General features: G+C 41.3%; 1 protein-coding gene across 2 annotated transcripts in view; it reads right to left on the reverse strand.

Annotated features, from left to right (window-relative positions):
• klhdc8a (kelch domain containing 8A) overlaps nt 1-26,374 on the reverse strand; it is a 44,107-nt gene that overhangs the window by 4,786 nt on the left and 12,947 nt on the right. The window contains exons 3-8 of one of the 2 annotated variants that reach the window (XM_084349516.1): nt 16,241-16,664; nt 14,897-15,107; nt 12,519-12,698; nt 12,148-12,366; nt 3,376-3,477; nt 3,045-3,193 (exon numbers count right to left, since the gene is read on the reverse strand). In XM_084349516.1, the coding sequence (XP_084205642.1) occupies nt 3,045-3,193; nt 3,376-3,477; nt 12,148-12,366; nt 12,519-12,698; nt 14,897-15,107; nt 16,241-16,405 (1,026 nt within the window). In that variant the 5' untranslated portion in view covers nt 16,406-16,664. The remainder of the gene's footprint in view (nt 1-3,044; nt 3,194-3,375; nt 3,478-12,147; nt 12,367-12,518; nt 12,699-14,896; nt 15,108-16,240; nt 16,665-26,374) is intronic. The other variant, XM_084349517.1, reaches the window with a different exon arrangement.

The raw sequence follows: 26,374 nt of genomic DNA on the forward strand, positions 1-26,374 counted from the left end.
GGATGTGGTGGCTTTCAGGAGTTCCACAAAGTACTCTTTCTATCGCTCAACAATATCCCCAGTCAGGGTCAGTAGTTCTCCTGCCTGTCTGAGCCAAGCCCTGCTTTCCCTTCCTGGGTCAACCAACTGTTGCCAACAGAACTTGCTGGAGGTCAACCGAAACCTAACCTCTCACATCCCAAACACAGGTTTATGCGACCGCTGAAGCTGCAACCCTTCTGGCCTCCTGGTACCTGTCTGTGGCTTCAGGAGACCCTTGTAACAACCAAGCTGCCCTTCTACTGCTTGATGGGCTCCCTCACATTGGTGTCCGCTGGTGGAACCTCAGGTTTTCGCCATGAAAAGCATAGACGACCTTCTTACCACAACTGGACCAGCCACTCCACAATGGCGGGTTTGAAGACGACCAACTTGGATTCTGTGTCCCCAGCCTCCTCTCGGATGCATTAGAAATTCTTCTTGAGGTGGGAGTGGACAGGGGCCTCCGCCAGACATTCCCAGTTCACCCATTTCACGACAGGTTTGTGTTTACCAGTTATGCTCATTGGTGTCCCCCACCACTGATCCACCTCCTCACCAGGTAGTGATTAACATTGTCCAAGATACACGGCTGTGGATCTGATGATACAACCACAAAGTCAACCATTGATCAAAGGTGTTCTGGTACGAAGTGTACTTATGAATCACCGTATGCTTGAATATGGTGTTTGTTCTGGCCAAACCATGACTAGCACAGAGGTCCAATAACAAAGCACCATTCAGGTTCAGATCAGGTAGACCATTGCTCCTAATCAATTGCCTGCTTCTCACCTGATAATGCACTACGAGTGGTAGGCCCATGAAGGGTTCTTTTGGGCTGGCCCCACCCAGGATCATGGGTCAAGGCCTGGCCACCAGACACTGGCCAGAAATCTCCCCTGCCAAGTCTGGAACCAGGAAGGAGCCCCTGTGTCACTCTTCTGGGCGAGTTGCTGCAGCTCCTTCTTGACATACAGTACAGACCAAAAGTTTGGACACACCTTCTCATTCAAAGAGTTTTCTTTATTTTCATGACTATGAAAATTGTAGATTCACACTGAAGGCATCAAAACTATGAATTAACACATGTGGAATTATATACTTAACAAAAAAGTGTGAAACAACTGAAAATATGTCTTATATTCTAGTTTCTTCAAAGTAGCCACCTTTTGCTTTGATTACTGCCTTGCACACTCTTGGCATTCTCTTGATGAGCTTCAAGAGGTAGTCACCTGAAATGGTCTTCCAACAGTCTTGAAGGAGTTCCCAGAGATGCTTAGCACTTGTTGGCCCTTTTGCCTTCACTCTGCGGTCCAGCTCACCCCAAACCATCTCGATTGGGTTCAGGTCCGGTGACTGTGGAGGCCAGGTCATCTGGCGCAGCACCCCATCACTCTCCTTCTTGGTCAAATAGCCCTTACACAGCCTGGAGGTGTGTTTGGGGTCATTGTCCTGTTGAAAAATAAATGATGGTCCAACTAAACGCAAACCGGATGGAATAGCATGCCGCTGCAAGATGCTGTGGTAGCCATGCTGGTTCAGTATGCCTTCAATTTTGAATAAATCCCCAACAGTGTCACCAGCAAAGCACCCCCACACCATCACACCTCCTCCTCCATGCTTCACGGTGGGAACCAGGCATGTATAGTCCATCCGTTCACCTTTTCTGCGTCGCACAAAGACACGGTGGTTGGAACCAAAGATCTCAAATTTGGACTCATCAGACCAAAGCACAGATTTCCACTGGTCTAATGTCCATTCCTTGTGTTCTTTAGCCCAAACAAGTCTCTTCTGCTTGTTGCCTGTCCTTAGCAGTGGTTTCCTAGCAGCTATTCTACCATGAAGGCCTGATTCACACAGTCTCCTCTTAACAGTTGTTCTAGAGATGTGTCTGCTGCTAGAACTCTGTGTGGCATTGACCTGGTCTCTAATCTGAGCTGCTGTTAACCTGCGATTTCTGAGGCTGGTGACTCGGATGAACTTATCCTCCGCAGCAGAGGTGACTCTTGGTCTTCCTTTCCTGGGGTGGTCCTCATGTGAGCCAGTTTCTTTGTAGCGCTTGATGGTTTTTGCGACTGCACTTGGGGACACTTTCAAAGTTTTCCCAATTTTTCGGACTGACTGACCTTCATTTCTTAAAGTAATGATGGCCACTCGTTTTTCTTTACTTAGCTGCTTTTTTCTTGCCATAATACAAATTCTAACAGTCTATTCAGTAGGACTATCAGCTGTGTATCCACCTGACTTCTGCACAACACAACTGATGGTCCCAACCCCATTTATAAGGCAAGAAATCCCACTTATTAAACCTGACAGGGCACACCTGTGAAGTGAAAACCATTTCAGGTGACTACCTCTTGAAGCTCATCAAGAGAATGCAGAGTGTGTGCAAAGCAGTAATCAGAGCAAAAGGTGGCTACTTTGAAGAAACTAGAATATAAGGCGTATTTTCAGTTGTTTTACACTTTTTTGTTAAGTACATATTTCCACATGTGTTAATTCATAGTTTTGATGCCTTCAGTGTGAATCTACAATGTCAATAGTCATGAAAAGAAAGGAAACTCATTGAATGAGAAGGTGTGTCCAAACTTTTGGTCTGTACCGTATTATTGACTGTGAATTACACATAGTCTGCCACCTACCTTGAGACAAAGTTGGCTTAGGTCACCCTACCAGGAGCCCCAATAACACAGGGTCACAGGGACACACGAACCCCTCCACAATGATAAGATAATTATTCTCGGAGGAGGAGGAATCTGATCTGAGACTGTGACTGTCTGTAGGATGTTCATTACTAGGAAAGTGTGCTACACGTGTCAGTTATTCAACTGTCCAACAGTGTCATGTGCTGTGAGTAAGGTAGGGACGGATCTGCTTCGGCGTGGTCCTGATGAGCAGGTAGTCACTACAGATAAAGACCTTTTTCCAAATGCGATCCTACTTACCAGTTCTTCACTGCATCGAGTAAACTGCTGGACACACTTGTTTATGTATGTGTAAATGTACAACATGTAGCACAAGTGTACCTGGTTGACTCCTCCCACCACCAGGAGGCGATCTCTGATGATGATGGAGGAGGTGGAGCATCGGGGGAAGGTCATGGGAGCCAACCTCTCCCACTTCTTTCTCTGAGGATGAAAAGCCTCCACTGTGTCCAGGGCCGAGGGCTCATGACCTAGAGAACAAACCCACACCCAAAGATATCAGACATATCAAAGGCTGTGAATATTCCCTCATGTTTAACTTCGGTATACCGATTGGCAAACAGGGTATTTCTTATATTTTATAGGACATTTAACAACATGAATGCATCAAGTTTGAATTGACATTGCAGCCAAAGAAATGTATCCCTCTCACCAAGTCCTCCAGCTACCACCATCCGGCCACGCAGGAAAGCAGCAGCAAAGTCAGCTCTCTTTGTTTTCATCGCCACCGTCTCCTCCGACTTCAACCAGACTCCTAAAGAAGACAAGGAAACGCCAGCTGAAGTGAGGAGATGTGTGTGCTTGTGTGTGCACAAGCCTATGAACTAGCTGAAGGTGAAGTCAGAGGCACTGTAGTCACCCTTTGGCTGGACAGGATGCTGCTGAGCTTGTTTTCAGACTGTGACCTGCACAAACAGGTCACACACAAACCAGCTGTGGCCAGGACATGTACAGCACATACACACACATACACCTGGCAAGGACATTGAAAGGTTATAATAAACACAGACTACAAACAGAGACAGAGATGGGACAGGAGTGTTGCAGTTAGGGTCAGACTGCTACTAGGGAGAGAAATTGAGGATACTGTTGTTAGCCTGTGGGCAGATTCTTTTCATGAAAGCTTTGAATCGTTTGCTGGGATTGCTTTCTATGTAGGAAAGCAAAGGGGTAAGGAGTGGGCTCTGGGTCCAACATGGTTATTCTGACCTCTGAAGTTTGACAAAGTCCCCCAACAAAGTCAGCTAGCCACCTGCAAGCTACAGTTAATCTGAAAACCTTCAGGGACACCAGGTTATAGTCAAACTGTGAGTGTGATACTGCACTAAATGAAGACCATGGCATTGTTGCAAATCCTGTGTGGGATTTGGATGTATTTCCATGAGAGTAAAAGGCTGTAATTTAGAATTTATACAATGTCCGATCAAAAGGTAATGTTATGCGTTATACAGGAAGTTCAGAGCTTCTCCTAGCTTTACTTCCTCTTTTCCTTCTGGACTTTACCTGGGAAGGTATGCTTTTCATTTTCTCACTTTTGCTTTTGGATGTTTTTGCCATATATGTGACGCTAAATTACTTCAATAGAGGATAAAGTGAGTGTATGGATATTTTTACTTTGTGTTATTCATTTTCATTACACTGTTAATTAGAAGAGTAGTATGTGGCAATATCTGGTGTCTTGCAATTAGGTAGTAAGAGACCAGGGAAGTGTGGTCCTTGCTCACTATACGACAACGCAGAGTTAGATTCAGTACAAAAGGATGGTTGCAGGTGCAGCTGTGAGCAGGTGCTTCTTTTAATCCACCACTGAGACATTTATTGGGACCTTTAATACCAAAATATTTGAAAGGACAATAAAAGAAGTCAAAAAGTCAATTCACAAGTGTGGAGGTCATTAAAACTTGTATTTAATCTATCTAACACTTAAAACTGACAATGAAGAAAGTTTTTCTACAACCCTTATGTGGACTGAGAAGAGGTGACATTTCAAAGCTGAAGCACTCCAGATGATAAAAAGTGAACTTGAGAGGGGAGGAAATGAAAACATAGCCATCAAAATAATCTTTCTCCTTTCCCCAGCAGAGTCTGCAGAAGTTTTCTTTTTTTACTTTTAGGTTTTGTTGCTGCCAAGACTTGTTTATCTGAAGGAAACCCAGACTGGAGAGAATCGTGACAGAGGAAGAAAGATAACTTCATTAGGGAGCGAGGGAGGGTGAGGATAGAGGTATAAAGAAAGATAGAGACAGAACAAGGGAAAAGAAACAACAAATACCGTGCTCTTTATCTTTGTGTCTCTGCTATTTCTTTTTCTGGATTTCTCTCTTTCTCTTATCTTCTCTCATACTTATTTTTCCATTATCTTCCTTCTATCTTCCTTCTCTTCCTCTTCCTCATTCTCTCTCTCAGTGTCTTCCTATTCTCTTTTCATTCCTTTCCTCCCCCTTTTTTCTTTTGCCTTGCTATTTCTCCCTCTCGTTTTTATTTATCATCAATCTTTTGCTTAAACAAGAGGCAGGAACAACAAGGTGGAGAGAAACAAATAGAGGCAGAGAGAATGAAAGGGAGATAAGTAGCCAGATGGTGAGGCTTCCTGCATGTTGCAGCAGTGTGTAATGAAGAGCTGTGTTTTCCTTTCCAGCCTGGCTAAATTACAGAAGAGAACAGAATAGAGATCACAGCTGGCTGTCCACTCTGTTCTCTCAGAGGAAAATCCTCCTGTCAGATATTTCACACTGGTGTGTAATACAAGCCTGAGATGTTGAATAGATTCCAGCATTTATATTGTGGTCAGGCATAAGGCTAATCTGTGTCTGTATTGGAAACTATGATGGACCAAAAGTTGACATTGAATGTTTGCTTTTGTGTTAAAAATTGAATACATGAGAAGTCATCAGTAATACGTTAAAAAAACATTAGATCTTTGTTATATATCTTGTTAAATTGTGTACTAAAATTGTAAATGTTCAACCCCACAGAAATCCACAAATTACCCAAGGTAACAGTCTGTTTCCTGAAGCAATAACTTCAGGTACAGAGTGAGAGAGGAAGTTGGCGAATGAGGCTAATGTAATGTTAATAAAACTTTAAAACATTACTTTGTCCGTGAACATTTGTGTCTGAGTCACATCAGATCGGTATTCGTCATCAGTGGTGGTTGTTTGATGGTGTGTTGACCACCAGGGGAGGACAGTTCAGAGATTACTTTAAACTTTTGGGATCCGTTTATCAACCTGACTGCAGCAGCAATCTCTAGAGGTGACCTCCACTGTTAGGTGTTTAGGTACTGCAGTGATGGCTGCCAACTGTAACTGGAGGGAAAATGTTTTTTGGCTTCTTGGATCTAACATTAAAATGGTAAATGGTAAATGGTCTGCATTTATATAGCGCTTTTCCAGTCCTCTCGGACAGCTCAAAGCGCTTTACAACACATGCCACATTCACCCATTCACACACACATTCGTACACTGATGCCGGAGAGGTTAAAGAGAGGTCAGGGATAAGAAGAGTGTCTGGTGAGTGCTGAGATCAGTGCGAGACGTTACTCGGACGAGTTTGATCGCAGGATCATTTGTATTATTCACTTTAATGACGCAGGCGTTTAATTGCCCCAAGCAGCCAGATTACTGTACCTTAGTCATAAAGCAGCGAGCGACTGCAGGCACTGAGTGTTTGAATTCAGGTCATCCTCTCACAGCACTCACCAGAGACTCCAGTTATCTTTCTTCTTTCCCCCCATCCTCTCTTTAACTGACATGACTTTTTGCACTATCCATTGAGTCCAATAAAATTTGGAAAGTTTCGAATAACTGTAGCATTAAATCATATTATGCCATTCATGTATGCAGGTAATCTCATGTGTCAGATGGTTTGTTACACTAACCATCTGGAAAGGACCTGCGAGAAACTGTTTGGGAAAGGGCATTTACTTTCAAAAATTAACTTGGCATTCAATTGGATGAACCATATATATATCACCATATATCACAGGTTACAGGTTACAGTTGGGAGAACGCTACCACTAGCAGAGCCCCATAATCACATGGTTATGTGATCCCGCAAATCCAACTGCCTGTCTAAAACTAGTAACTGGATGGATTGCCATGAAATGTGGCGCACAGATTCATGTTCCCTTCAGGCTGAATTATACCAGCTTTTGTGATCCCTTGTCTTTTTATCTAGCGCCATCATCAGGTCAGGATTTAAATTTGACTCATACTTTTGTTTAAAAAGCATTCTGGTCATTTGAGGGTACTACTGATTGAGACATTAGAATAACTTCCTTTACTTTAATGGATTTGTCTGTTAATGGTTGTTCGATGTTAATGCAACGTGGTGGATTTTCAAGAAATCTTGCACTTTGATTTTGAAACCACTATTTTATTCTTTCTGATGTTTGACTTTGTACTGGACACGGGAAATATACTGTGATATCATCTAGTTTTTCCATTTATGAACTAATGGATTATAAGATACAACATCCATCACAAAGTCGATGCAGAATGCCTGCTACAACACTTGTAATTCTTTTTTAAACAGTGCTTAAAGTGTTACAGGCTGGATTTTCCTCTTTAAATTACAGTTGTGTCAACACATCATACTACAGACTTACGATCCAATCCTCTGAGACTTTCAACTGCAGACCTTATTCTTATTTGCTTTGGAGGGATTACACAAGCCTTCGTGCCAAGATTTCCTTTGTAGGATGCAGGGAAAACACCAGCATGCATTATTCTGCTCTGGAGGGAGACGGCAGAGGAGAATGAAAAGATGGAGAGACAGAGAAAATACAGAGAGGAAGGATACAGACAGAGAGAGAGAGAGAGTGACAATAGAATGAGGGGAGATGAGGCGATTCTCTGAAGACTGGGCTTTGTAGTCTGTGTGGGAGTAATTTCGTCCACAGCTCTCCTCTGTAATTGTCCGTCGTGATTAAAACTAGAAAAGGATGTTGATTGGTTCTCGGCCTTTGATGGATTCTGTCTGTCTGTCACGTGTGAAATCTCAGATGCAGCTGACCTTTGGGACAGAATCTCTCCATTATGTTGTGGCTGTTTTAATACGGTAATTACATCTCGACCCAGAGTCATGGCTTTACTGTCATTTTTGCTTCTCTCTAACTGCTTTGTAGTCTTTTGGGTAGTTTTGCCATCTCAAGCAGGACATAGATCGAATATAGACAACATGGAATACATTTGTCAGTAGTTGGCCCTCGGAGGTCTGCATCGTGTATGTTTTTTGTTACTGTAGCTTAAGTGCTACATGCTTCACAGACGATTATGATCAAAGTGATTCTTTGTTTGATAAAGTACAAGAAGTATAATTCATAGTTTAAGCTGAGCATCTTTAACATTAAAACAAATGAAATAGAAACTTTAAAGGGTCAGTTCACCCAATTCACAAAAAGATTTTTCTTTTCTTTTTAAGGCTTTTTCAAATAGTTCCAGATACTAAGGAGCCACAGGATATAAAGTCAGGAACTAAGTGAGGAGCTAGAGGTGCTCTTTGTGAATTCCAGTTTTCACAGCATCTGAAAAACCATGAATATGAGGCAAATTATTCCAACACAACAGATGAAAAATCAAATGCAGTGAGATGCAATTTTCACACATGGATACTATTTCTGCCTTAGTAGGCAGGGGGATAATTCCTTGTTCCAGATGAGAGAATACAGAAGTTGATAAACATACAAACACATCTGAGTTGCCTTCAGTTATTAGCATACAGTCAGCAATGAACATTTATGAGCAGCAGGGAGTGATTTGTTTTATTTTTGCCCCAGATTTTGCCTCTCAGGCAACATAGAGTGTGCCCTGTCTTATTGTTAGAGGCTGTTGAGACTCTATACAGCCTGTGAGGAAGTCTGCAGGTATTATTAGAGGGCATATTTTTCAGTCAAAATAAAAATAATATCATCCATGATTTTATTTACAATACATATTCTCCTAAAAAGAAGATAGAATGATTATCTAACAAGGATAAGGCAGTAATGCACAGGGCCCGATGCAGTAAAGATCTTCATCAGAGAGTTAAAAGAGAATATAGAGTTAGCACATTAATAATGCTGCAATTTACAGAACATTTCTAATTATTATTGAATTTTCCTCATAATTCTTAGGAAACACACCAGTCAGTAATAAGTTAATACGTGGTCAAACTGAATCAAAAAGCTAATTAATCTTAATTTTTTAATATTTTTTTAAACTCTTGTTTTCTTGATCCAGACGGTGATATTTGTCTCTCGCTCATGCTTTCTCTTGATGTAATATTCCTCTGAACAGAAAGTCTCGGTTCTTCTGTAGGTTTATCTCAATTAACTGTTTTAAAAACCTGTCAGTTTACACCAATGTGACTAGACGAGATGATGAATTATCTCAACTGCAATGACTCAATTTACTTCGTTGCTGACTTGTCCAGCTTTTTGATAGCTGAATGTAATTCGTAGCTTCTTAAATGTATGAATGAGCATAGTGATAACTTATTACAGTTGCAGCTCTAGTGTTGATGAAACAGGTAAAATAAAGGTGTGCGCTGTAGTGAGTGAGAGAGAATGAAGATGTATGTGAGCAAAGCAGAGGAAAAACAGTGAATTCACCCGTTTAGCAGTACATTCAAATTTCACAAGTCACATAGTAACAATGGTTACTGCCTCCCTGTTTACCCTAATGTACGGTGTAGATTACAGTGAAAATGCACTGTTCTAGGCACATAGATATGTTCTAGATACAAAATGAAAAAAATATACATATAATTTACATTTTTGATGTGAGCGAATCTGACCCAACACAGACATTATTTCAAATTCTTTGTCAAAACCCAGCCAGGCCCAACTCTATTCTTCCCAAACATATTTTCTATCGTCCCCAGGATGACAGGAAGCCATCAGTCTCAAGCCCTGTCACAGACGCTTTCTCTGGTTAACCTGCTTTTAGACCTGTCAGAAAGTAAAACTATATGTTTTCAGTTCCATCAAGCATTCCAAGAAATGTCCTCCTAATATTGGTAGTAGTGGCACCCAGCGCTGCAAACCCTGCTTTATGTCCTGGTTCACAGGTATCCATCGCTAAGACTTCACCACAGTATAATGGTGGTAAATGGAATTTTGCTTGTGGTGCTCACAGCACTGAAACCCGCATCGTATTGTGTTGGAGGCAGACATTTCAGGGACTGTCATCCTAAAAGTATCTGCATGGCTGGACACCAAAAGAGGCAACTGAGGAAATATATTTTTCGGAATGGGTGAACTGACCCCCCTTGGATTTTTCATTCTCTGTGTAAATTTTCTTTCACGACTTCACTCTTTGTGTTTTGCATCGTACTTGTTGCAGCTTGCCTACAATGGCGAAACATCACCTAACAGGCATGTGTCTTAATACTGGCGATATGGAATGGAACAGTAATAGAATATCACTGTGTGACAGCAGATTGCATGAGCGTGTGTGTGTGCAGAGATATTGCTGCAGATGGATAATAAAGCAATCTGTTTCTGAATCTTGTAATTTAAAGCGCTCCTCACCCCCAGCCCTCCCCCACAGCTCATCTCCCATCTCATCTCCACCAAAATTAGATTGGAGAAACGGGGTACGGCTGCCTCCCCAGTATGTGTGTGCATGAGCACGTGGATAGCCATCAGCACATGCACATGAACGCTTGTGTTTGTGTGTGAAGGCGTTTTCTTTCCTTCTTTCTTTCCCTATCTCTCACACACAAGGTAAACTTTCTCTCCATTATCATACATTAACATTATCACTCCCATGTTCTGCTTTACTTGGCTTTCATTCGACCAATCCCGATGTGTGACCGTATACCCAGCTGTCTAAAATGACTTATCGATTTTTGCTCTCCCATTTCTCCTTCCGGTCCCTCCTCAATTTGTTCACCTGTTACTCTGGGGTGTCCTTGCTGGATAGAAGGAGAAGTCATTTCATTGTGTTACGGGATACAGAGTGTGCACAGAATGAAGAGAGGAATGAGCCTGTTTGAAAGGAAAACTGTTTCTCCTCATGGTGAGGTTGATGATAATGGATACTTTGAATGACAGTTAAGTCAAAATTTAATATGGATGTTGTTATGAACATTTGTTCATACCAAAAAATAAAATACCAAATAACCAACTCTAACATGAGCTAAACTAAGCTGTTATTTTGATATTTTTGGATTGCAGATGTGATAGATCTAAGATCTATGTGGATCTTTTATTAATTAAAACATGTTAAAGGAATGGTTTAAGGTTTTAAAAAATGTGCATTTTATTATTTATGATAGAATAGATATATATCTCATGTCTGTGCATTAAATATGGAGCTGAAGTCAGGAGGTATTTAGCCTAGCTTAGCAATGAGACTACAAACAGAGAGAAACATCTTGCCTTGCTCTTACTGCTACTCCACCATTTCAGCATTGCACTCAGCTCTGTAACATTAGCTGCAGTTACACAGACAATATTAATTCAGCCCTACTGTAATCCTTCCTATTAGAGATTCCAACTGAACTGTTTATATGGACGCTGAATAAAGTGATCCGATTAAGATCTGCTGTTACATGGCCAGAAGCGTTTAATCAGAATATAACTTTTTTTGACATGCTTACAGTGGTTCCACCTGAATATAACAAAAGAGGAAGAGGAAGATTTTTTTCCAACTTTATTGAGAAAATTCAACTCATTCATTTATTCGTCCACTCCACCTGTTAATACGAAATAAGATGGATCCAATATTTGTGTTTCTGGTTTAAGGTAGATTCTGGCTTTGTTCATCTTTTCAAACACTTAAAAAACTGTTTAATGCCTTTCGATCATCAAGGTATCCAACAACCTTAAATAATTTTTAAGGTTTTGCTACCGTCATTTTCCTGTCCCTCCTGGAAGCAACGTCACCTCATCATATATTTTATATGGAGTGTTTACAAGGTTATTAGGTGCTAATATTTTCCTATTGAATATGATTAGAATTATGTTAAAATGTCGAACTATTCCTTTAAAATCCGATATACAATACAGACTTCACCTTCCCAACAAGTCAACAAAACTGATCGTTTATAGTTTTGGATACTGAGCTGCATATAAAGCAGTATTACGTATACTCCTCTTTCTAACTTTTCACTGAAGTTACATCCTTTCCTAAAATAAGTGAATTATTCAAAGTCAAGATGGCATTCTGTGCATCTGCAGTTTTAACTGGATTCTTTTATACACATTTCTGTGCAATTTTTTCTGACATATTTGGAAATTTAGAATTAGATTGAAGTTCAGAGGGTTTGAATAACCCTTTAACTCATAGCATGTGGTGCATGTGTATGTGTTCTAAAAGGAGTGGCAGGGTTCAAACTTCTGTCTGTGTCGTAACTCCATTTAAAACCTTTTAAGTTTATAATACAAAAAGGAACTACTGATAAATTACCCCCCCAAAAAATGAATGTGATTTGATACCTTGGTTGGAGTCAAAAATGTTGACATTCTTGGTGAATTTGGAGCTCTGGTGTCCTCCTCCCTGCCGCAGCCCTCCAAGTAGACACAACCTCCCAGTTGGATCCCATATCACGCCCCCATACGAACGTTTACACGGCATCATGGGTAGAGTAGTCCAAGAACGTGTCTCTGTGTCATACACCTCGAATGCCTTCACTGGTCGCTTACACTGACGACCGCCTAAAAGGATGCACAAAAGAGTAATAATAACTCTAATTGCATGTATATGTGTGTGTACATATATATGTATATATTAGAGTTATTATTACACTATATATATATATGTAAATGAAATTGTGAGAAAAAATGTGCTGAAGTCTAAAAACACCCACACTGTCTGTTTGTACCTGCAACATAGAGTTTGTTGGCAAGCAGATGTGTAATGGCATCGTAGCGAGGGGTCGGCATGGGAGGAAGTAGCGCCCACACGTCCTTTCGAAGGTCATACTGCTGAAGGATGTTACGAGGGAGCAGGTCAGCACCCATTCCCCCCACAGCCAGAGCCCGGCCATCTGCAGACACAAACACACACACACACACACACACACACACACACACACACACACACACACACACAAAGCCATAGCTTTCATGTATTTATAATATACAGTATGTACAGTAGGTCCAAAGTCTGAGACCACTTGTCAAGATACTTCTGTTTTGCATCTGTTTTGAATGTACTACTATTATTTCATTGCGAATGATAATATCAGCAGTTTGCATGGGAAGTTTAATCTTGTCCACCTTTGCTTAAATGACAGCTTGTTCATCTCCTTGCATACACCCTTCTGTTGCTGCCATAAATCTCTCTAAAACAGGACTTTGTTCCAGTCATCTATTGTGAATTCTGGTGTTTCTTAGCCCACATCAAGAGTTTGGACTTGTTCCACCTCGTGAGAAGGGGTTTAGAAACTGCTACTCATCCTGTGAGACCATCACATGACAGCCTTCTGTTGACAGGACTTTTGTTGATTAGAGTCCTTTATTTAGTAAATGTTGTATCTGTGAGGAAGTTGCTTTTCTATCTCTAGGGGAACTAAGGTTGATGTATTGATCTTCTGATGGTGTGTTCACTCTGGTTCTGCCTGATTGTGCTTTGGACACAACTGATCTGTAAGGTGTTTTAGAGTCCCATTTCACTGCCCCCTTAGAAACCTTGAGTCTAGCCATGATTTGATGCTAAGAAAGTCCCTCTTTGCTTAGAATAACAACAAAAGACCAACAATAATCTCTTACTTTACGAATCCTTAAACTTTCTGATTTTTTCCAGGTTTACATGACAATATAAGAGATTTTCTATGCCGTCCCAGACTTTGGATCCCGCTGTAATGTTGTGATACTTCAATTTTCATCAAATGCATAAATATCTGTACATCACAACCTTCCCAAAACATTTGTGAATTTGTGAATCATGAACAACATGCGCAATAATAATCAGCTTTTGAAGGACTGATCCCAGCCGACAGAAACACCTCATTGGCACTTCATTTTATGAAGTGCTAAAAATCTGCAAAGCCAGAGAGTTGGATGAGAAGTTTGTGATGAGGCAGGAGACTGTGACAGACATGGGGAGGACAGGGAGTACAGCAGCTGAATAAAAAGAGAGTCCACGTCTGGCACTTTGGCATGACACCTCCAGCATAAGAATGGAAGTGGGTGAGAGTGTTACTGTTGACACAAGGGAAAATACAGCCTTAGCTGTAAGAGAAAGAGAGCTGCTTTTATTGTGTTTTCTTTAATTCATTTCTCAAGTTTTTGTATATAAAGCCATTTACTTCCAATTCTAAAATCATAAATAACAAAAGGAGTAAGTTTCACAAACACTTTATATTCATTTCAGGGAATAGAAAAGCTCATTACCTGAGGCTCATTATCTAATATCTGGAAAATAATGATTCTGCAAATGTCAATAGAAATGGCATCATTTAGTCAATTCTGTGATGGACTGTCCATTTATAATAGCATATTTGTTTTAATTGGCCCTATCGATCATTTTGCCAGACTATTTGTCTTTTGTTCTGCTGCATGGGATGAGTTTGAGGATGAAACAGCAGGATTGAAGATTGGTCAGAGAGATGGAGAGGGCAGCACCATGAAGCCTACACGTAGCCAATAAGTCTGTGTGCATACTGCATCTATCTATGTTCCAGCAGACACTGACGGATGCACTGCTGGACTGAACACAAACTCGTTCATCCAAGGCTGAAGAGACGCTCTCTGAAAGGGCTGTGTAATCATGTCTACTGCTGAACTCCCCCAAAAGTGTGTGGATAGATCTGAGTGTCAGAACCCCAAAATTGCTCCACTGACATCAAAAGGAAAAACATACCTTAGATTTAATGGTTAAAATGAATTGTGTGTGTTGAACTGCTATTTGAGGTGTTGTTCATACAGTGTGTTCAAAGTAATCTGAACTTCCCTGCAGAGTTCTGTTACACCAATCATCTTAGCTACACTTTACACACAGATACTGATTGATGAAAGTATATTTTATATCTAAATATATGTTTGAATAAAGACAGCATTTCATCATAATATCATTATTATTATCATTATTATTATTATTATTATTATTATTGGTGGTTTCCTTTGTTCTTTATCTTTTACTTCTTATGTGTTTGTCCTGTCCTTTGATGATATTTTGAAGCACAGCATCACCAGATTTTGTGATTTTGGAAATGATGTGTACTTATAATGTTATAGTCTGTACCTTTCACAGTGATGGAGACACCCATCAAGGCCTCCCGCAGAGTGCTCCTCTTTCTCCACCTCCCTTCCTCTGTGTTGTACATCTCCACCACCTTCAGGGGGCTCTGGTCCTCCCCCACTCCTCCCACGACCAGGATTTGCTTTCCCAGCACTGCCACAGCTGCACCAGCGCGAGGGGTGGGCATGGGGGCCAAGCTTATCCAGCGGTCCCCCTGCAAACAGGGACAAGCCGCTACATTCAGGCAAAGCAGTTACAGACAAACGCACGAATGATGAAGAACAGCTCAGCTGTCCAAATATCTGCTGATGTTTCATGTTTCAAATAAGTAAGCCTTTGTTAAAGGGATAGTTCCAGTCTTTTCATGCTGGGTTGTATGAGGTACTTATCCTTAGTCAGTGTATAGTAGATGACCGTCAGCTCTCCCTCTGTGTGGAGAAGCAGCACGTAGCACCGATGGGGAAGCAGAGCATTGTACTGCTAAACGCTACCAATGCAAGACATATTTTAGCCACCTAAAAGAAGGCACACCTAAAAAATATACATCTGGTACGTTAAGTGTACGCTATATCTTGAACATTTTTGTTGCTTTACGTTGCCATCAGACAGCCCTTTCCTTTGGCACTACATTCCCTCAACCGTACAGCTTCCGTATTCCTACGCACAAGCAAAGCTGTGCCTGCCGTACCTCAAGTACCTCATACAACCCCACATCAAAAGACCCATCTATCACTGTACAAACAACGTGTTACAGTTATATTACCAAGTACAGGACATCTCTATCTCACATGTGACAAACTTCAATAAATCGGTGGTGCACAGGACAGATCATAACTTTTCAAAGATCAATATGTCAGGGAACATTTCAGCTTCTGTTGCAGCCACCAAAGTTCTCTGTGGTTTGGACAAACTTTTCCTGGGTTTCACTTTTACTTTTCATATTTGGTTCACCTCCTCAGTGCAGGGATTCATTTCTCATATACAGTCAGTTTATTTCAAAATTTAAATCAACTGATTTGTGACAATATCTTCAGGGGATTTAACTAAATCATGATACATTTACACTGTGGGAACGGCAGCTTCTGTGCAGATAGTACTTAGCTGTTGATTTGCCAAGAAATTATGAGCTTAATATGTCAGCTTTATCTCCCTCCTCAGTTTATTCAGTGCATGTGGGAGATGTAACATTTCACACATACAAATTTGAGCATATGTGTGATTGTGTGTATCACTATGAAAAAATAGAAATTGTTGCTTAAACTTTTATTTGCGGTTTTACATGTACTGTCATGTACTGCCTGTTCTTTACCGTGGGGAAAAAAAATGAAACATCAGATAGTTTTGTACCTCGGGGGAGTAGAGTTCCACGGTCGGGCAGGGCCTCCCTGCGGCGTCACATCCCCCAAGCATGTACATCTGCCCCCCCACCTCAGACAGAGTGTGGTAGACGCGTCCGCTGGGCAGTCGTGCTAGGCTCTGCCAGTGAAATTCTTGGGCTGAAGGTACCGCCATGTCTCACAGAGAGAGAGAGAGATGAGGCAGGATGAGGACCAGAGTCAAGGAAGATTTTATGGAGGATTGATCAGGAGGAGCTGAGATGAGCCGAAGATGGAGGTGTAGGGGAGCAGGAGACTGGAGTTAAGGCCCCGGGGTGAGTGGGAGGTCCGTTATTGGTGAGGTGAAGCAGAGTTGAGCGGTGGGAGTGTTGGATTAGTTAAAGGCAAGGCTGAACTCTCCTTTCCTGGGGATGCTCTGCCGCCTCACGCAGGGCCTGCAGAAGATATGAAATGAAAATGGGCTGAGCAGCGCAACATACAGCAGAGCAGCATCAATACATTCTTTATCGAAGAGCAGTGTGGCAATTATCTGCTTGAGTTACAAGAGTGGACTTTTACAGTAGCCTACAAGATGTTTACACAGTAAAGCAAAGATTAGGATGCTTTAGAATACATTAGTCAGAGGAAACACAAATACCAGCAGTACTTTGTACAAAGTAACAAAGTACAATTTCTCAAGTACTTAAGAACAGGTCTGAGGTAAGGGTACTTGAGTATTTCTGTTTAATGCTACTTTAGACTTCTGCTTAACTACATTTCACAGGAAAATAGTTTTGAGAATGATGCTGCAATCATTAGTCGATTAACCAAAAAGTCAATCCCCCTCCCTGTAGTTAATTGATTTTTTCTGGGTATTTGAAAATGTACTGGATAAAACAAGAAATTTGAAGACAACACCTTGGACTCTGCTGAAAATATGATCTGCATTCTCTTACAGTTAATAGACTAAATAATTAATCAATACATCGAGAAAATACTTGGTATATAATTGCCATATAAATAAAACATGATGAGTATATAAAACTATGGCTAAAATGTTTATTTCTATAGATTGCGGGTACATGGCATGGATCAATGCCACATACCACAGCCTAACGCTCTGTCCACACTGGCTGTTTGTGTAGTGTGTGACGGCTGCATTGCTGCGCTGCTGTAGCTCACTCGCGCATGTGTGTTCACATAGGCAGCGCTGCTCCTGTCTGCCTTATCTTTTCACATGGAGTTTGCCTTTGATAATTATCGATAGATAAGATGACGTGATTTTCCTTTAACCCCGGTGAATGAGCGGAAAAGGGGAAAGGGGGAAAGAGTGGGAGAGAGCGAGAGAAAGAAAAAGAGAGTGCACAGGAAAAAGACTGCACCTGTATGATGTCGAGATGACTGTCCACAGGTCTATTTTTGCCGAGAACCATGTGTGTCGCGGTAAAAATAGGCGAGACTCCGAATCTCTAGATGATGCACCGTTGCAGCCTCGCTTGGCACGCGCATGAGAAGCACGACTCACGCCGGCAGTGTGGCTGCTCTAACCTGTTAACATGGATGCCAAAATGAAGAGCAAAATGTTCTACCACGCACCCGTGCTGCTCACGGCCTGTAAGCTAGTTTGAAAATGCCCATCAATAGATGATATACACACAATTCAACAAGAAAGTATATACAAAACAGCACAAAACCCAAGCAATGACAAAAAGACATGACCAACAACCTCAATAACAACTACTACATCATTCATAAATGCATGATTGTTCCCTCTTTATAAACTGTTTCAACCTAAGCTTAAAGGGGACATATTATGCAAAACTGACTTTTTCCTTGCTTTAGTATGTATAGTTGCGTATCCGGAGTGCCTCCCCACCCCCTAAGCATGAGTTTTGACAACTAAGTCAATATTTTGTACCTGGCAGAGTCAGGAATTGAGTCTCTAAACGAGCCGTTTGGATTTCACCCGGATTGTTACGTAACAGTGCGGGTGATTTGCATACTCTTTGCGTATCTCCTCCCACATTACGCCAGCTACCTGAACGAGGATCCGCCATTTTTTTTCCCTCGCTAACTTGTACGTGACAGCCTGACCGCTACCATGTACAACCCGAAAGCCGAGCACTGCTGCTCTGTCGTCGGATGCACGGATCCTCATGTTTCGCTACATCGCCTCCCTACCAAAGAGGATATCAGAGCGAAGAGGCTACTTTTTATTTATCAGGGTCCCAGCTTCAGTGAGCAGATGTGTTACGGTCTGTGCCAGTCACTTCACGCCGGACTGTTTCAACAACCAGGGTCAGTATAACGCTGGACTGGCAACGAGATTGTCCCTTAAAAGATGGATCCATACCCGCTGTCAGTGATGGAACTGTAAGTATTTAAAAAACAGTGTGGTTTGTGTTACTTTGGCCGTTTAGCACATGAGCTAACGCTAACCATGGGTGTAAATATGAGGCTGAACCAACATTACATGTGAAGTTATCAACGTTGGGCTTACTGGCCGTAGGATTCACGATAATGTTAATGATACGAAACGTTAATTTGTCATATCAGCACTCTTTTAAAACATGACGGTGAATTGAGAAAATGAATTAGGATATTGAGATTTTATCGCTTCTAACCGGCCGGTGAACCACTGCTCGGCCGTGAACATGGGGAGGAGACGGGGTGAAATGTCTCAGTTGTTCGCGGACAGTGAGCTGCTGCTCGGCGGTGAACAAACAGAGGAGACGGTGTGACATCGTCTCAGTTGTGTGTGTCAGTTGTTCGCGGACGTTTAGCTGCTGTTCCGCGGTGAACACGCAGAGGAAACGGTATGAACTGGTCTCTGTTAGACACGGCCAGTGAGCTACGTTAATTCATTAGCATGTTGTGCTAAAGGACAGTGTGTAAGCAAACTTCTAGAAGCGTGTCTTGTCTGAATGCACTGCTGACTGTGTGACAGCCAGAGGAGCTGCTGTAGTTGGGCAGATGTCATGGCTCTGGGAGACTGTCCTCTGACCGTTTTTCAGTGTGTTGGTATACATGTAATACGTGTGTAGCGTTAGCCGTAGGCTACAGCTAACGGTACAGCTAATGCTACAGCCTGTAGCGTTAGCTGCTGGCATGAGACCTGAGAGCACCAAAACGTTATCTGCAGTAAAGCAGTCAGTACTTTGTTTTGGAGCTGGAGACAGGGGCTACCTGCTACATGTCTGCTGTGCTACTATCAGTTATTTGCAGGCACGGACACAGAAAAGCTGCGTCGCGCTGTGTATTGCTCGTTGTTGTTGTTGTTGTTTTTTCTTCTTTTTTTCTCTCAACTTTATTGAAAGTTGCTGTGTGTCGCTCGTTGCCATGGTCCCGCGATGCCGTCCTCACGTCTTCCGGTCGGCAGGAAGAAGTGGGCGGCGCACGCAGTAGCTCATTAACATAATGAAAAAAAAGTCACTGAATCCGGCCGCTGAGAGCAGGGCTGTGAAACTGGTGTGTAAACAACCCTGCTGTGCTCAATCCTTCAGGTTTTTTGACCAAAGCATGTTACTATCATTCCATTTAGACATCAAGGACCCATGTCAACAAGCAGAAATGAGCATAATATGTCCCCTTTAAAATAATCCTTTTTGAGTTTTGAGGAGTTGCACAAATTGATCCCTCAAACAGAAATTGTTGCTGTCCAAATGAAAATTTACAAAAGGGCACCAGAACTGACTGAAACACCACAAAAGGTATCACAATGTCACTGAGCACCACAGGAGGCTGGTTATAATCAAAACTTAACACAATTTATTTGGCGGAGTATGACAGTGATATTATCTTCTTCGCATTTGAATCGGATGATTATACATCATCTTCAGAGGCTTAATTGTTGTAGAAGCTGTAGAAGCTACTTGTGAACAAGAAATAACACAGGAGCTTCAATATGAAAAAATAATGCTGTGGATGACACTACCCAGCAGTTTAGTAATTACAATCAACTCCACTGATCAGACAGAGCAGTAAAACACTATTTTCATAATTACAATCTGTAAATAATGCTCCCATACTTATACTAAAAAAACATCTTGATAATTGACAAGATAGATGAGGAGAAAAGGAGAAGACATGCAACAAAAGAAGCCCGAATGAAATCAGGAACATTGGATTGCATGGTACACATCCAAGACTTCTAGGCCACAGAGACAAGTACTTTAAAGACTCTGAATACTTCCTCCACAACAAGACAGGAATAAAAATGAGTGTAAACTGCAAACACGTCACAAGTTGTTTTGCAGCATCTTTAATTAAACTCAGAGCTCACATCGTGCAGGTATCAATCTGCTGTACGTATCCATCTATGCAAGAGAAGGCTGTATGAAGACATACGACCATTTGGTTTTATTCATTCTGTGGTCTAAAGATTTATTAATTCTAAGAAGAAAATTGGCATCATTATGGTTATTGAAGTCCAACACAAGTCAGAAACTTTAGCTTACAATTCCAACGCCCTGTGTTAAACAACCAACACCAAACTCAATTAAAAAATTCCATTGTTATGTCGCTGGGTTCATTTTTTGTTCAGATTCTTTTAACCAGACGTGCGTCTCATTAAAATGAACCATCCAGCCTTGGAGCTGCTCCAAGGTCTCATCTTCCTAGTTAAAGACTAATGCTCAATGCTTAGTGAAGTTACTGGATTGTCTTGTCATATAAGGTACAAGTCCAATGAGTAACATGCACCTCATGAAATAGTTTTGCAGTATGCTGATCACTGACGACAACTTCCAGTCTACCCACCTTTCCCTTTAACACTACATCACTTTGCCTGTGTGTAACTGTGAATCAAAACATCCTCCTCTTCCACGCTCTGCTCAGATGAGTAACAGCTGTTATCTAGTGGAACTGAACTGACGCAGCGTCTCTCATGTTTAAGTTTCCTTCCCTGACGTTGTGATGTCGGGCGCCGCTGTTGTTTTTTCCTGTGTCATCCCTCAGGAGCTTTCTGTTTCCTGCGTGTAACCCACTTCTCCTGCCTACGTACGGTTTCCAGGGTAGGACGGGGGAGGAAGTCTGTCATCGATGTGGGAGGAAGCATCCAGAATAAACCCACCATGCACTGCAAACCTAATTCTGACCACTTCACCTTAAACGCACCCTGTATCACAGCCTCATCTGTCATACAGTACATGGAGGAGTAACACCAGCCATTAATGCCAAAGTCAGGTATGTTTTGAGGAGGTCACAGGGATGAGATTTAAGTGAAAATATAGCTGCTGTTAAATGACCCAGCTGTGATTTAACACAGTATCTCAGCAGTTTATCCTTTAAAGCTTCACATCTCTTTTTAACACCCCCCCAAACCTCCAACCGCTCCCCTTTTTCTCCCCCTCTTTGTCCATCTCCCTCTGCTGCGCTTTATCTACCTGCCGTACCTTTGATCATCTCACAGACAGAGGAATAAAGGACGAAGTGGGGAGATAAAGAGAGGACTGTCCTTCAAAATAAAATCTCCCCCATTTAAGTGTGTGCGGGTAGGTTGTCATAGCAACAGTTAGGCTTTTCCCAAGGGCCCTAGCTTTTGTTTTTTCATTTCTTTCGCACATGATTGCTTATCGCTTGGTTTGCTGTTAATAATGGCTTATGAAAAAAGATGAAAAACAAATAAAAGCGCTTGCTTTCCTATAGGCTGACCCTGGCAGGCGTGCGGTAGCTAACGAGGCAGGGTAGATCTCTCCCGGCCCGACACACAGAGTGCATTAATTGCAATCTGTAACCGATTTGGTTCGCCACGTCGTTTTTTTTAATTAACTGCTTGAACAGCTTGAGATCAACAGTAAGCCCACCAGCATCATCTGAAGTCATTTACAATCAGCGTGCCTCCAACTTGAAACTTTTAATTAGGTAGCATAGTCACTCTCCCTCAGCTCCTTCTGTGAAGGGACCGTCTCTAAATGTATGGCCATGAAAAGCTTCGTTCAATGAATGAAGCTTAATGAAGTGCATTTTAATTTCATATCACATCTTATCAACCTTCCATCCAAGTTTGAATGACAATAAACATCACTTATGATAAACAGGTCGTAGCGGAGAAGCAACATCTGAACTCAGTCTGCTGGTCGTTCTGCTCATGGACTTGAGACACATCAGTATGCAAGTAGTGAGATTGAAAAAGCTAACCTGAAGCCAAGGCACAAATCCAGTTAGTAATAACATTTGATATGACAAATTGGAATATTTGAGATGACTAAACTGGATCCAACTGCACCGCCATGTGAGTTAATCCCTTATTAATCAGACCTGGAAGGAAGAAATCCAGCATTACTCGTCCCCAAGAAAGAATCAGATTAAATTAACTTCCACATTTATAGTCTCATATCATTCATTTTTCATGATGTTGTTCTCAAATGTATCATAAATAACAGTTTCCAAATTAATATTCCTCAGTTGAAATGTAATTTAATTAGTTGAAATTAAAGAATTATAAAGGAAAACTGTTGACCGGTTTTCTATTTCAAATGCTACAAACTCTCTTCACTGGATGGATTTCAGTCATTGTTTTGCAAATGGAGCAGGGTGCCAAATTAACTTTTTTGTCCACTGGCCAAAAGGCTAGTCAATGTTTAAATTTAACCAGCCACAAACATATTATCATTGGAGGTTTTTTTGGTGAAGCACCACTTTCACTTTCAGCCACTTGCTTATTTTACCAGCATTTGGCTGGTGAATGGTTCTGGGCCCTGAATGGGAGCCAATCAGAACACAAGTCTAGTTTTCGTGAGTTCTACGGCATATATGAGAAAAATAATCTTAAGTCTTTTGTGACTCCAGAGGCAGCTGTTTAAAGTCTGCTAAATTGCCTCAAGTGATGTGACTTGGAGGGAAAAAAGAGACGATATTTCTGGTTCTGCTGAATCAATATTTAACTTTTTTTTTTTTTTTTTAAAACTGCCCGTTGTGAACTTATCATGCTATTGGAGTGAGAGTACTTAACACATAGATACACATTAAAATTCCAATACCAAAACTAGCTGTGGCAGCAAACAGTGTTAGTTTGGGCTTACCAGCAGAGTTAAAGTGTCACGTTATTACGGCCATGCAGTTCACCTATGTAAATATAATTGGATGTTATAAGTCAGGTGGTAGCCAATCAGCGTGTGAGTGACCCAGTGATTGTGAAGCGTGAATGAAGCAGCTAACAGCACCAGGCTTAATGCGTGCTCCACAGTGTTCTGTCTGAACTAAAGCTTTTAAAGGGCTTTCAGACAGTGAGCCTTTGCTGCTGTGGCTGCCATCCGGCAACATCAAAGTTCTGCATTTTGAATCAGAAGGGCACCACCCTGCCACCTCCAATCCCACTAGCCTTTACACCACAGTCTGCTGCTATCCACCTATCTCATCATGCAGTTAAATAGAGCAGATTGTACAGAAACAGGGGGAATGGGTTGTAATATGACACGATTAATAAAGCACAATTCATGAAGTAGTACATTATCATAAGCATTGTTTCAATATACTTTGAAACTAAGTCCTATGTATATATCTTTCAAGAATTCCCCTGCTTGATATTAGGCTACAATCAGTAATACTTCCCACTTGGTTACAGTTCTGTCAATAGGACATAAACTTGATGCAATTATGAGCTTCCCAGAAATGTGACAGCTATTAGATTTAAACCCCATTAATGTAATATATTGATAATATTTCATAAACAATAATGATGAATATCAAAAGATGATTTCTAGAGATGTGTCTCAGCCTGGGCAGTCAATCTCATTCACAGCCTTCATTGCATAACTTGTGAAAGTCAATGGGAAGAGTGCTAGTAGTCCAAGTATTGGTCAGTTGGTTGCAGAAAAGATAAAAACTCAAACTCTATGGTGGCTTGTTTTGTGTGTGCTCTTTTAAAATTAGTACCTTAAAGGCTCAGTCTTATGATTTTGTAGTTCTCTGTAATTCAGTGTTATCAATGTTACGTATGTTCTACATTACATATTATAACAATAATATTCTTTCTCAGCCCAGGAATTCAAACCATGCTCTGCTTCCCCCAAAATATATATTTTAACAATTGAATTCATATCATAAACATCTGACAACTGTTCAAGTAATAGCTCGAACTAACGACTACCAGTGGACTAGAAAAATTTTGTTGGGGGCAGTACCAGTCTCAGTGATCTTCTGTGGAAGATTGTACTGTGCAACATATTGCTGTGAGTGTGACATAGACTGAGGACACATTTCCACTGGGATGGCAGCTTGTTGTTTTCGTTCTATGTTGGAGTATCACACCACTGGTTAGCATACATACACACATCTAGGTCGTTACCACAGCAACCATTGCAGATAGTTAAAAGATGCCTGAAAGACGAGCTCAAGCGCAACACCCTGGGAAGACAGTCCTTACATTGGAATTGGAAAACATGATCTGCCTACAGTGTGAACACAGTCTGGAGCCTATCATTTCCTCAAACTGTGAGAAGGCATAATTACCGCTGATCAAGTAAATTGACCTCAACTGGAGGCATGATCAACTAATTTTTGCAAAAAAACACAAAAAACAAAAAACTGTTAATGTTGGCGTGGGCTTGGAGACTACAAAGCCTATGTTAGAACCTGGGGGAGTAGAGTCTTAAAGACATCAGTGTTAAATGAAAGAGGTGCATTATAGGAAATACAGGATCCAGCATTTCAAAGACTTAAAGACAGGATATATTGGCCACTGCTGATAGTTTTTGGGTAATCTGTCCGTTGTGAGTCACCCCAACTTCATGAATGTGAAAAACTACAGTAAAACACTGGCATACAATTTAAATATGGACTACTTACATACAAAATGTTTGTTAAAGACGAAAGAAGTACTGATCAAAACTGGTAAGAGATGCAACCCACTCAGTACCCACTATTTTTAATCAGCCACACATTTTTGGTCTCATTATTGTCAGCTTTGCACACACAACCATACCACAGTATAGAGAAACTAGAGGTCTATATGTATAATGTAAGTATTTGTGTGCAATGAGGACACATCTTGTACACCCTGGGTCTAAGCAGTAAGTGTTACTACTTATAATTTTATAGTTTATACTATAGATGTACTAATAAAATTATTTATTTCCTGATACCAATTTCAATACCAGAGTTTGTACATCGGCTGATAGCAGGTACTGATCCGAAACAGAAGGGGTTAACATGACAAAGATGCTCAAATACAGAGCACTTTTGGAGCGCTTTGGGGGGATTTTGGAAAGGTCTGTGAATGCACTACTGCCAACTGAAGCCAAAACACTGCTGTTTGCACTTTCATGTGTGGTAAGAAGTGGTCTGAGTATGTGAAAACCCAATCTGATGCTCTAACCAGAGCCAAAACTGCGCCGCTCCTGTGCCTGATCTGCATATTTGTTTCAGCTTGTGAAAATCATGAATCATTCGAGAAAAAAAAACTCGATTGATGGACATCACAATAAAATGAGGTTTTGAAATAAAGAACCATCATCCTGGCAACGGCTTCGAACACCACATTGTAGCTTGAAATACAGCAGCAATCTTTAATCTGCTGAATGGTTTGAATTTTTTAAAAACAACCTCCTTTCCTGAGCCTCGTTTAATCTTCCTTTCAAGTGTGTCTTACAGGTTGGCCTGTGATTTGGGAAAAAGGCACCTCCTACATCAGGTTGTTTTTAGAGCGGTAACCTATTTTTCATTATTTAGAGGTCAGATAAAACGCTTGGTGTGATTTATTCTGGTCTACAGCTGATCCTCTCTGTACCCTTTCTCTCCCTCTCTCTCTGTGGGCGCAGGCTGTTCAGCAAGGGATCATTTATTGACTTGTATTTAATTAGTCTGCAGTATTCAAATAGCGCATCTGTGCTGCAGTCTGTAGCTGACCTCAGTACACCGACAAAGTTGCCAAAATTTGTTAGCGCGTGCATGCGTTAATGGAAATGTGTGTGCACTTATCTAGATGTGTGTGTGTATAAAAATGCCAGAGAAGGTGCCTGAGCTTTATCAGGCTAACAGCTTTTCACACTGGCCTGGTTTTAACAATGCTGAATTCGTCCCCTAGCGCTCCAATAGCAGTTCCACCTCCCCGCGTCTGATACGATCAGCACTGTTTTGGCTCGTACAAGCCTTATCTGGTAAAGTTCAGCACAGGCCAGCTACTTCATGGTGACAACCTGCTATTGATACAGATCCATTTAACTTT

Source organism: Pagrus pagrus (assembly GCF_965226575.1).
Source record: "Pagrus pagrus genome assembly, chromosome: 3".
In the NCBI taxonomy this organism is placed as follows: Eukaryota; Metazoa; Chordata; class Actinopteri; order Spariformes; family Sparidae; genus Pagrus; species Pagrus pagrus.